The sequence below is a fragment of the Solanum stenotomum genome, chromosome 2 (assembly GCF_019186545.1).
Source record: "Solanum stenotomum isolate F172 chromosome 2, ASM1918654v1, whole genome shotgun sequence".
Classification (NCBI taxonomy): domain Eukaryota; kingdom Viridiplantae; phylum Streptophyta; class Magnoliopsida; order Solanales; family Solanaceae; genus Solanum; species Solanum stenotomum.
Genome location: NC_064283.1, coordinates 605,544 through 618,182, shown reverse-complemented (window position 1 = coordinate 618,182; position 12,639 = coordinate 605,544). Strand labels below are relative to the sequence as shown.

The following is a 12,639-nucleotide window of genomic DNA, read 5'->3' as shown; positions in this document are numbered from 1 at the left end:
GGTGGTATTTGTATAGTATTACTGCGCGCTAGGCGTTGCCTGGAGTCGGTGTACGTGTGCGGATTGTCGGCGGAGGGGGGGGGCCGTTGGGGGGCGGGTGGCGGGGGCTGGTGGGGGGGTTGAGGATGGGCGTGGGTGAAAATAAAAAATTGAAATTGGAAATATTTTTTAAAAACAAACTTTTAATTATTTTTTTTGGGGGGAAGGGGGGAGTGTGGGGCTGGTGGTTAGGGGTGGTCGAGGGTGGGGTGGGTGAAAATAAAATTTTGAAATTGGAAATATTTTCTTAAAACAAACTTTAATTTATTTATTTTTGGGGGTGGGGGGTGGTAATGGGCTGGAGGGAGGGTGGGATAAAAAAATTGAAGTTGAAAAATATTTTTTAAAAATAAGCTTTAAATTTACTTTTTCATCAAATTTTTTTTTTTTGATTTTTTCAACAAAAAAATTGTAATTTGAAATTGGTGGAAGGTTTTGGAAAATGTTTTCCTTGATTTTTGAAGGGAAGTCATTTTCCTTGAATTTGAGGAAAATGAGTTGATTTGAAAAACATTTAACCCAACCAAACATGAGAAAGTTGAAAAATATTTTCCTTCATATCAAACACACCCTAAATATAAAATCATTTTATTATATGCTCAATTGCTAATTTGGAATAGGTCATAATTCCAATATCCAAATAAATTTAATACATATATCAGTTCCTTAAATTTGTTATTATACTAGACAGACAATCCTATCATGCCATGTTATTCAACAAGACAGTCAATCTTGTTATCACGAACGTATCTGTCTGTCACTTGGTTATTGCTACGAATGAGTAATTTGTCTATGTCCAAGTGATTGTCAAAACTCAACAGACATTAAGAATGCAATTCGGTCATAAGACACAAAATATCAACATTTGAAAAGCCAAGTATAAGATTGAGACTTGAGAGACGTTGTTTACAAGAATTTTCTCAAGTGATGTCTTTGTCAGCAACCCTAAACTCTATTTTACTCTTCAAATGTAGAGTTTTCTATTTTTCAGACAATCAACTTCAATCAAATTCTCTATTTTTACTCTCTAAAAAATAATATTTTTCTCTGTCATCAATATTATATTATTATTTCTATTCATTCTTATTTTCTTATTTCATAATATAAATCCTTTCTTTCTTTTTCCCAAATAATTACTTTATATAATTTTCATGTGATATAAAATTTTATTTTTTCAAAATTTTTATTTAATATAAAATTATATTTTATTCTAAATTACTAAATAACATAAATTTCAAGAAAATATTATATAATATACAAATTAATAGACAAATTCAAATAAAAATGAAATACAATAACATAAACATATACATAAACACTCAACTTTCAAAATTATTACGCTGTTCCCATAAATGTTCTATTAATGCATTACAGAGTTTAAAATGAGTATTTTTATCCTTATTTTTTTTTATGTCTAGTTAAAAATTGTTCAAATCAGAGATTTTCGTCTACCATCATACCCTAACTTTTTTTTAATAGTGCTAAATTTGAAAACGACCTACCGAATTATTAAATTATTGTTATGATAAATTAATTATTATGTTATGTAAGATCTTCTCGCCACACCCGTTTGGGCTTATTGTATTGTATTTTATTTTGTATTTAACTTATTATGTTATGTATTGTATTTTTAAATTAAATTTTTCATCTTATCATTTTAATTTTGTGAATTATTTATAGTGAAAATTAATAATAAAATAAAATGATATTATTGACGAAAATTAAAAAATAATATTAAAATATACAAAATATCAACATCTGAAAAGTTAAGTATAAAATTGAGACTTGAGAGAGATGGTTTACAAGAATTTTCTTCAAGTAATGTCTTTGTCAGGAAGAGTAAAATACGCGTTATACTATTTTTTTCTTTGACCAAAATTTTACACCATTGAATTTTTCTGATAAGATATTTAATGAGAAAACTAGCAAGACCGACGTTTACTTTTTGTTTCTTGGTGTCCAAGTTTAGCAAGAGTATTAATTGGCTTCTCCATCTTCATGTAATACAAAACATATTTTCTCTCTTCTTGTGTTCGGTGAGTATTACGAATCTCAGCCTGTAATTTGCTGATTTATGTTTCATACATATTAGATTAGTAGCGTTTTTATTGATATGTTATGCTAGGGGCGGTACAATAGATGTGGAACCCCCTTCGATTTGATTAGTTCGTATGTTTAGTTTTTCAGTTATTGAATCCTCTTATTAAAAATCCTGATTTTGCCGCTTCACTCATATGTAGATGTCCTGTTTACTATATACTGTGTTGTTTGGATTATCTTCCTATGCACACCACTTATTTGATAAAAGTCCCCCTTGAAAAAGAAGGAAAAGGAGTGAAGTTTACCATTTTCTTACTATATAAATATAAATGTGTGTGTGGGGTGTAGCCTCTATACCTCCACAAGGTAGGATTAAAGATTTGCGTACATCCTACCTCCTTAAGCTTACTTGTGGGTATGTTATTGTTGTTGTTTTTGAGTTACATGGTGTAGAACCAAAACTTCCTAGTATAAACACAATTAGACAAATATTGAGGGAAAATAACTTGGCGTTTGTCCTTTATAATTTGAATAGAAGAATTTATACGTGTGATATATAGAATGTGTTAAATTCATATTGATCAATATAAAGTAAAGTATATGGTTGTAAGAAGCTGGCATAACATGGATATACATGTTCTAATATGGTTGTAAGAAGCTTATGAGTAAGTGTACAAAATGATTGAGTTTATCTGTTTTTATAAACTTTGTTGATTAAATGAGCTTTCTGTTCCCTTTGTATATAGGAAGCATTCATCCCTTTTTCTGGCAAGTATGGCGAACTGGTCTGAACTGCCATACGAACTACTTGTTATGATAGCAAAGCGTGTTACAGTGATGGAGGATTTCATTAGATTTGGTGTTGTTTGTAAATCATGGAGAAGTGCTGGCACCAAAGAAAATTTTGATGTTTTAGCGCCTCAAGTTCCATTGCTCATGCTGGCTGCTAATGCGGATGATGATTATCGAAAATTCTACTCTCTTTCCAAGGAGAAAATTTCTCGCACAGTTTTCCTCCCAGAAGCTAGAGGGAGACTCTGTTTTCCAACACAGGGATGGCTTTTCACGGTGAACTATAGAGCAGGTACAGGAGAGATGACTTTGTTGCACCCTTTTTCACGCGCCCAAATTCAGCTTCCTCCGCCTACTGGCTTGAGAGATCAGGAATCAAAACGTCCCTATGTGACTATCAACCATGTTGTGTTATCTGCCAGCCCATCCGTAACATCTGACTATGTTCTGATAATTTGTTATGGTCGCCCTACATACCGTTTTGCTTTTTGGCGACCTGGAGACCTTTGTTGGACCAAAATTCCTATTGTTGAAGAAACTTATGCATTTTACCATATGATCCAATACTTCAATGGACAACTTTATGTCAACAATGGGCGGTGTCTAGTTTCAGCTATTGACATCCCAGAGCCTAGCAATCCTCAGCCTATTGTAAAACAACGAGAGGTTGTTCAGATGGTGGGTTTATCGACTCATGCAAACCGGTACTTTCTCTTTCTCATTGAAGTGTCAGGTGAACTATTATTTGTTCAACAATTGGTGATTCCGAAAGATGTAGCAAATGTGTGGAAGACATATAAATTTCGACTATTCAAAATAGATGCAATCAAAGGAGAAGCAAAAGAGATCAAAAGCTTGGGAGACAAAGCAATTTTTGTGGGGTGTAATGCATCAATTGCCATCGACTCTTCCAAGTTAGTAGGAGTGAAACCTAATCATATATATTTTACCTATGATTGGACATGTGTGTTCTCCGAAGGAGATGATTCAAGAGAGATAGGGGCTTACAATCTCGAAGATGAAACCATTCAACCCTTGAATCAAGGCATTTCTGGTGTTCATCTTGTATCCCCGGCGATTTGGGTTACCCCATCATTCTGATATCAAAATGGGACTCCACTTACCTCCATTACATGTTGAAGTATAACTCTTTTAATTGTACTTTCTCTGAATGGTTTTGGTCTGTGTGATATTCAGTATGCTATACTCTTTAAGGTTGTCTATAGCAGAGGCATTGGAAACTAAACTTATTGTGACAAATGAACTCCACATTGGCATAGATGTGTCTCTTGATTTGTCATCAAGATTTGGATAAAATAGTACAACTGGTGCATAAGGATCTGGAATTAGCTGATCTAAGAGAAAAAGATTGAATGTTTTAGGTGATTTGGTGTTGGAGATGACATTTTCTTTTGAAATGACTTGAACTTTCATCATACTTGGGTTGTCATCACAACGAGAAAATGATCAAAATGGTCCTTAATGTATAAGGGTTGTTTTATGTTGATCCTTAATATATTCCACATGACCTATATGGTCCTTAATGTATTATAAAAGAGGATCAATTTGATCCTTTGACCTAAAACTAACAGATACATCAAAAAAATCAGGTTAACTTTAACGTCGGGTCCCACATGCAAAATTTAAAACGCTCAAAAGTTTTCTCTTTCCCCTTCATTCTCCATTTTCGGATCTGTTTTAGAAGAGCTTGTGGATATTATTTTTTTGCTCCTCAACCATTAAAGCAAACTTCTCTCTTCTCATTTAACACAAATTTCAAAAGATGAAGTTTTTCTCATTTTAGTTCTTCTCTGAATCCCCAATTGCTACTCCAATTCAAAGATGCTAAGTGATTTTAATAGAAAGAAATTCTGGAAGTCTTTCATTGTTGTTGTGTAAAAAATTGATTGTTTTTTAAGATACATACAGAAGATCTAATCAAAGCCCTGTTAGAAGGTGATGAAATTGATTCACGATCAATGTTTTTGATTTCGAAATTAGTAAAGAAACGGAGTGAAGCTGAAAGTATTTGAAAATGGGCAGTAGCATCGTGCGATAACATTAGTTGAAAAGGAAGATTGAGACGGAGTCGATATCTCTAGATTAGAAATGAGCTTGAAAAAGAGAGCGAAAAGGTGAAAAAAAATGAAGAGCAAATTGGTTAATGCCAAAAGTAGAGAGAATGTGTGTTGGTATATTATCTTGTATGACTCTACTCTAGATTTGATATCTAATTGCGATTTGATCTTTTGAATCATCGTGCAAGTCAGTTTCCATAGGTTGATCTGTAATCTTTAGTGTATGTAATTGTATAGACAACTTCTTTTCTCAAAAATATGGTGCTTTAGCTCTTATAATTGAAGTGCAGATTTTACATTAAAAATTTGGTCCCTTGTCATTGTAGAATCTGGTGCAAATTGAACATATCTGGTGCATTTATTGAGAATACCTGGTGCATCAATATTGAGAATTTTAATGTAAATTGAGCATATGTGCTTATAATCAATGGAAAAATTTGGTGCATTGAAACATTTTATTAGCACATCTGGTGCACTTTTAATGAGCACACTCATGTCTAGTGAAGTATTGGCACATCTGGTGCACTTTTAATGAGCACACTCATGTCTAGTGAAGTTCGGAATGGATATGATGTACGTAGATCTTATCCTTACCTTGTGAAGATAGAGAGATAGTTTCTGATAGATTCTAAGCTTTAAAAAAGTTGCTTCAAAGTAGATATATCCAAGGTGAAATATCTATGATACTTGATGTTGTTGTAAGGGCAGCAAACAATGATAACTAACAGGGAAGTGATGCAATTTTTGAAGATCTATTTGCTTGCAAAACAGTTTACGTAGCTCTGGTGCTTATCAAGGGTTGGGACCATTTGTCCAACTCCAAGATTCTTATTTCAATTTTTATACGATCACATCTTTCTCATATCGATCAAGGCTTTTTTTGGGTTTGAAATAAGGGGACAAGAAGTAAGAGCATAGATCCTTTAGATTCAACGTCGCAACTTATCAAAATCATATTACATGAGTTGATTCAAAAATATGAACAAAAGCAACAAAAGAAATACTAAAGTTAATTTGTAATATCTTCACTTCAACCAGCTACTAGCATGAAACCAACAAAATATCTTCACTTCAACCAGTTAGCCGCAAAAACTCAAAAAATTCTCCACTTCAATCAGCTATCAAATAATCAACAAAAATATGGCCACTTCAAAATAGCTATCCTTCTGAAACATATAGAATCGCCATTAACTAATATATAAACCCAAAAAATAGAGTAGGTGTGGCCAAATAAAAAAGATACCAGATTAAATATTCATGTCGGACGACGCAACATTATCATCATGGATAAAATTTGTTCTTCTAACCTGTAGAAGGAAAAAAATCAGATTCTTTTAAGATTTCAAGCTAACTTACTTAGGTATAAAAATATTTACCGGCAACTTTTCAGGTACAAATGAAGTAGAAGGCATCCTACAAGCTGACTCAAAAACTCCTCCTTCTGGCTGTACATAGTTAAACTTGCAAGTTCTCGTATTATGGCCAGACTTGTGACATCGACTACAGTTAACTGATGTTTGCTTCTTCTTCATCTTAGTTTTACTTGATCCTACTTCATCTTGTTCTTTCCTTCTCAACTTTTGCTTTCTCCCAGACTTATTTTGTCTTGAAAAGATTGGAGGCAAAGGAGGGATCTTGCCTGATTTAGGCCACAACTGTGAACCATTTATTGGAAGAATAGCTGGTTCATAGATTCGCTTATACATTTCCACATTATAGCAGTCATCCACATAATTAATAACCTCGTCATTTTTATGCCAAATTGCCGAAATAGCATGCTTGCAAGGGATTCCTGTAATGGTCTATTTTCTACAGCTACATTTTCTGCCAGCAAGGTCCACAGCCCAAATGTCGCTCACACTTCCGCCAAGAATTTCAAAGTTCCATTCATTCGACTTTTTAGGAATAAAACCAGCAACATCTTTTTCATTTTTATGCAGAATACTCTTAATCCGAGGGCAAATATCATCAGAATTCCATTTATCAGCTTTATCCCTATTAGCTTGTAATCTAGCCATAAGAAGATATCTTAATTTTTCCAACAAAGTGATGATTGGCTTATCTCGAGCATCAAGTATCATACTATTAAACGATTCACACATATTATTCAACAAAATATCACACTTAGCAATGGGAGAAAAATGTGATTTAGACCATTCAATAGGTTCCTTTTCTTTCAACCATATAGCAGCTTCGGCATCCAATTTAACAATGTCATTGATGCGAGCATTAAAAAATTCCACAGTTGTAGCACTTGCAGCAGCCCAAAGCGCACATTTTAGCGAGGAACCACTAAAACCAGCCCTCTTAAAATTATTATGAAGATGTCTCACGCAAAATCTATGACTCACGGATGGCAAAACTTCATTAAACGCTTCAATGAGACCTTTTTGTTTGTCCGACATAAAGGTCCAATCAACTTGATCATTAATCTCCAAATCATCAATTAAGTAGGTCAAAAACCATGACCATGTCTCCCTAGTTTCCTTTTCTACAACTGCATAGGCCACTGGAAAAATATTATTATTGGCATCCAAGCCAACTGCAGTCAACAACTGATATCCATACATTTGACCCTTCAACCAACACCCATCCACACCCAATATTTTTCTACATCCAGCCTTAAACCCCTCCTTACAAGCAACAAAACAAACATAGATTCTTTGAAATCTATATGGTTTGTTCGGCATTTCGTTTTGAGTTAGCTTCATATACATTGAAGTTCCAGGATTTGACCTTCCAATTTCAAGGCAGTAGTCCCAAAGGATGGAAAATTGCTCTTTCACATCTCCATCAATTAATGCAAGTGCCTTCTTTTTAGCCTTTCTAGCTTGAGCTAAAGTAACATGAGCTTTAAGTCCCACACTGACCGTGTCTCTAAAGTCAGACAACTTCCACTCTCTGTTTTGACTGATAGCATCAAGATACATTCTTGCAATGAAAGAAGAGGTTATTGTCTTGTTACGATGGTTCCAACGTTTGCAGGTATGCTTGGAATCATAAGTTTTAATCTGAAATGCCTTGTCTCGATGCATTACCGATGCCATAATTACCCATTTACAATCTGAATTTCTACACTTCGCTTTTGCTCTTTTTCCATCATTTTTTATCCACCTAATACTCTTCCCAGCTTTTACCTCATGAATTGATACCGCATTTTTGAACTCCTCCCTGCTTCCAAATGTATATTCTAATGCTAATATAGGATGTTTTGCTTCAGTTTTTGGGTTATGCTTTGGAAAATGAAAGCACTCATTATCAGAATCACCATTCAAACTCTTCTGATCTTCAGAGTCCACACAATCTGAATCTCCATCTTCATTAGACAATTTCCTCAGAACTTCGTCATTAATAAGTTTCCTTCCATCCTCAAAGCTTTGCTTTTTTTGTCCATGTCTTTCAAGGATGACATCGTCACCGGATAATTCATTTTCTGAATCTTCAAACTCATCAGAATTGTATGTGTCACCACATTCTATATGCTCTTGATTTAATGTACAATTTGTGTGGCCTAGAATCTCACCTGAATCTACTTCAATGTAGGAGTCCAAATGTTCAAAATACAACTCAACTACTCTATCATTCGGGATAAATTTTTTAATTGAGAGAGCTTCTACTTCAGTAGACACTAATCTCCACCTATCACCGAACTTTCCAAATTTATGCCAAAATATTTCCGAGTCATTCATATAGCCGCACATAACAGCCATCTGCTTCAAATCTGCTAAATTAAGGTTTTTTGCTTCAACATAATCAAAATAGTCCACCATTCCTCCAACATAAATTTTCCTTGGTTGATGCTTCATTAGTCCCATATGATTAATTTTAATACTAAAAAATCCAGCCTCGAACACCGGATCTGTAAAAAAAAATTATGAGGACCACCTCATATAATATTTTTGGGACCACTAGTGAATATTTTTTACGAGATTAAAGGCTTAGGTTCTGAGACCCTTATCTAAAACTTTATGCATTTGTTGAAAAACTCAAAACTAACAAAAGACAATACTTTTACCTAGACAGAGACATAAGAAGTCATAAGAGAAACAACAAACAGAGTAGTAAAATACACGCAAAACATAAAATCTAAAAACAAAAATCTTACCATAATATAGAGTTGATTCTTTGTCACCATTTCTTTTGATGAACATTCTTGGTAATAAAGAAGAATGTAAGTATTTTTACTGCATATAGAATTCTATAGTGAAACTTCAAAGAGATGAAGATGGAGAAAATTAGGGCACCTTTGGCGCTATGGCTTATGAGGAGATGAGAAAGTTTTCGCGGTTTATTTTGAAGTGGGACCCGATGTTAAAGTTAACATGAGTTTTTTGATGTATCTGTTAGTTTTAGGTCAAAGGATCAAATTGATCATCTTTTATAATACATCAAGGACCATATAGATCATGTGAAATATATTAAGGGTCAACATAAAACAACCATTATACATCAAGGACCATTTTGATCATTTTCTCTCATCACAACTATGAATAAAATTTTGAACATCACTATTTATGTTCTCTTTTGTACTATGGGATTTTGTGGTTCAAATCTCATTAGAGGCAAGAAAAGAAGAACATTCGTTGATTTCACATTATAAAATAGATTAGATGTTTTCTCTTGTATAGCAACCTTGCTAAAAAAAATTGCATTAAACATTGAATAGTATAGTCAGTGAGTTACCAAATTAGTTGATTATTTTGCCTCTTAAATTATCACAAATAAAAAATCAACCAATAATGTTGACTCTTTTAAATTGAACGGGTGCTAGTAGTATGAGTAATCTACTTAATTAATCTTCAATTAGAAAATACTAATGAAAAAAATCTTTAGTTATTGACATTTGTTACTCAAGCTTGATAAAATTTGAATGGGACGTGTCTAAATATAGAAACATTTTTTCATAGGTTCAATTGCTAATTTGGAGCAGGTCATAATTCGAATATCTAAATAAATTTACTTAAAAAATTAAGCGGTTCTCAATATATTAAGGCTTAATACATAATTGGATGAGCTCAAAGACTAACCTCTTTAAGTGATTATCAACAATGTATTTGGATGAGCTCAGGGTCGGACCCACATGGAGTCCGCCGGATGCTTGAGCATCCATTAACCTCGTCTCGAAATATCTATATCTATATAGAAATTAAGAGGTATTTATATAATATAAAACATAGAGCACCCAATAAACATATTATCTAATTGGTCTATTGGCTCTTGGGTGGGTTCCTAAGACTCTTTTAGTGTTGTTGAGCCTGCGTTGGAATTTCATTGTTAATATCAACATTTGGAAAGCTTAGGACATCTCCAACCCAAACACCAAATTTGGTGTCAACACTATTTTTGGTGTAATTAACTCCAACCCACTGCACCAAATTTTACAACCAAAAAATATATTTTTTTTTCTCTTCATTATTATATTATTATTTCTTATTTCATAAAACAAATTCTTTTTAAAACATTCACCATATATAAAATTCATATTATTTCCTTTTATAATCGTTTAATATAAAAGTGATGTGTTTGTAGGAAAAGTGAAATACGCGTTATACTATTCTCTCTTTTAACAAAAGGTTTTATCCCAATAACGAGATTCTCAATCGCTCTTTTTAGTGGGGAGGAATAGTACGTGAATATGGTTTCTTCATTAAAAAAATTTCTTGGTGTTCCTTTCCAAGATAGCAAGAGTAGTAACGAAGTAATTGGCTTATAGCTCTCTCTTATTGTTAGTTTTTTTTAATTTTATAACAAAACCAGATTTTCCAAATTCCATAATCCCCTTTACTTGCAGAGCAATCACGGAAATTGGACAAGTGTGTTGGGTGAGTATTACAAATCTCAGCCTCTAATTTACTGATTTGTGTTTTAGACATACTAGATTAGTTTATCGATATGTAGATGTCCTGTTGTTTGGATTATCTTCCTATGCACACCACTTATTTGATAAAAGTCCCCCTTGAAAAAGATGGGAAAAGAATGAAATTTACCATTTTCTATATATATATATATATACCTCTACAAGGTAGGGTTAAAGGTTTGCGTACATCCTATCCTCCCGAACCCCACTTGTGGGTATGTTATTGTTGTTGTTTACGAGTTACATGGTGTAGAAACAAACAAGAATTACCAAATCTCCAGCTAACTAAAATCTTATAACACAATTAGACAAATATTGAGGAAAAATAACTTGTCGTTTGTCCTTTATAATTTGAATAGAAGAAAATTTATACATGCGATATATAGAATGTGTTAAATTCATATTGATCGATATAAAGTAAAGTATATGGTTGTAAGAAGCTTATGAATAAGTGGCGTAACATGGATATACATGTTCTAATATTTGCTAAAAGGGGCTGTCTTGATTAGAGGAGATTCTTCAAACAAAAGAAAAGGACTTGAAATATTTATGCAATGAATTTTAGGGACATCAAGTTGAGATAGGGGCTTACAATCTTGAAGATGAAACCATTCAACCCTTGAATCAAGGCATTTCTGGTGTTGATCCTGTATCCCCCGCGATTTGGGTTACCCCATCATTCTGATATCAAAATGGGACTCCACTTACCTCCATTACATGTTGAAGTGTAACTCTTTTAATTGTACTTTCTCTGAATGGTTTTGGTCTGTGTGATATTCAGTATGCTATAACTCTTTAAGGTTGTCTATAGCAGAGGCATTGGAAACAAAACTTTTTGTGATAAATGACTCTACATTGTCATAGATGTGTCTCTTAATTAGTCATTAAGATTTGGATAAAAGAGTACAATTGGTGCAAAAGGATCTGGAATTAGCTGATCCAAGAGCAAAAAGATTGAATTTTTTTTTAGGTGATTTGGTGTTGGAGATGAAGGTTGGATATTTTCTCTTGAAATGACTTGTTTCGTCATATTTGGCTTGTGATCACAACTATGAATTAAATATTGAATATCACTATATATTTGATAGTGATTATCCGATGTGTATACATATAGGAACTGTGAATCAAACGTTTTCTTGTGTACTATGAGATTTTGGGGTTCAAATCTCATTAGAGGCATAAAAAGAAGAACATTCGTTGATTTCTTCTCATATGTGAGGGTAAGAAACAATTAAGAGAAACCAGTAGATTAGTTAAATTATACAACCTTCTTGAAAAAATTGCATTTGCCATTGAATAGTTTAGTCAGCATGTTACTAAATTAGTTGATTATTTAAACGAACAATTTTGCCTCTTAAAATATCACAAATCAACCAATAATGTTGACTCTTTTATTTGAACGGTGCAAGTAGTATGAGTAGTCTACTTAATCTTCAATTTTGAAAAAATTCTTTAGTTATCGGAATTTTTTACTTTTGATAAAATTTGAATTGAAAGTGTCTAAGGGTGTGTTTGCTATGAAGGAAAATGTTTTTCTGGAAAACAAGTTGATTTTTGACTTATTTTCTCATGTTTGGTTGGTGAGTAGAAAATATTTTCCGAAAAAGATTTTTAGTGTTTGATTTATGAATGAAAAAATATTTTTGAGAAATATCTTTTATTTTTACTAGAGTAGAAAATAATTTTTGAAATTGAAAATATTTTTTAAAAACAAGTTTAAATTTTTTTTGGGGCGTGGGGGGGTCGAGGGTAGGGGTGAAAAATTGAAATTTTTGAAGTTGAAAATATTTTTTTAAAACAAACTTAATTTTTTTTTGGGGGGTGGGGGCTGGT

General features: G+C 33.0%; 3 protein-coding genes across 8 annotated transcripts in view; all 3 read left to right on the top strand.

Moving 5' to 3' along the window:
• The window catches only part of LOC125854462 (NADH dehydrogenase [ubiquinone] 1 beta subcomplex subunit 2), a 151,517-nt gene that overhangs the window by 99,099 nt on the left and 39,779 nt on the right, over positions 1-12,639 (top strand). The gene's annotated exons all lie outside the window — the stretch shown is intronic.
• LOC125854453 (F-box protein At2g17690-like) overlaps positions 1-12,639 on the top strand; it is a 30,267-nt gene that overhangs the window by 4,741 nt on the left and 12,887 nt on the right. Inside the window, exons 1-2 of one of the 6 annotated variants that reach the window (XM_049533999.1) lie at positions 1,952-2,075; positions 2,826-4,043. The exons of 2 other annotated variants lie outside the window; for them this stretch is intronic. In XM_049533999.1, coding sequence (XP_049389956.1) covers positions 2,854-3,972 — 1,119 coding nt within the window. In that variant the 5' untranslated portion in view covers positions 1,952-2,075; positions 2,826-2,853 and the 3' untranslated portion in view covers positions 3,973-4,043. Of the gene's footprint in view, positions 1-1,951; positions 2,076-2,825; positions 4,044-10,581; positions 10,772-12,639 lie in introns of those variants that run through there. 3 more of the 6 variants (XM_049534000.1, XM_049534003.1, XM_049534005.1) reach the window with 3 other exon arrangements.
• The window catches only part of LOC125854455 (putative F-box protein At1g65770), a 23,803-nt gene continuing 13,100 nt past the window's right edge, over positions 1,937-12,639 (top strand). The window contains exon 1 of the mRNA XM_049534007.1: positions 1,937-1,994. The gene's annotated coding sequence lies outside the window, so the exon portion shown is untranslated. The remainder of the gene's footprint in view (positions 1,995-12,639) is intronic.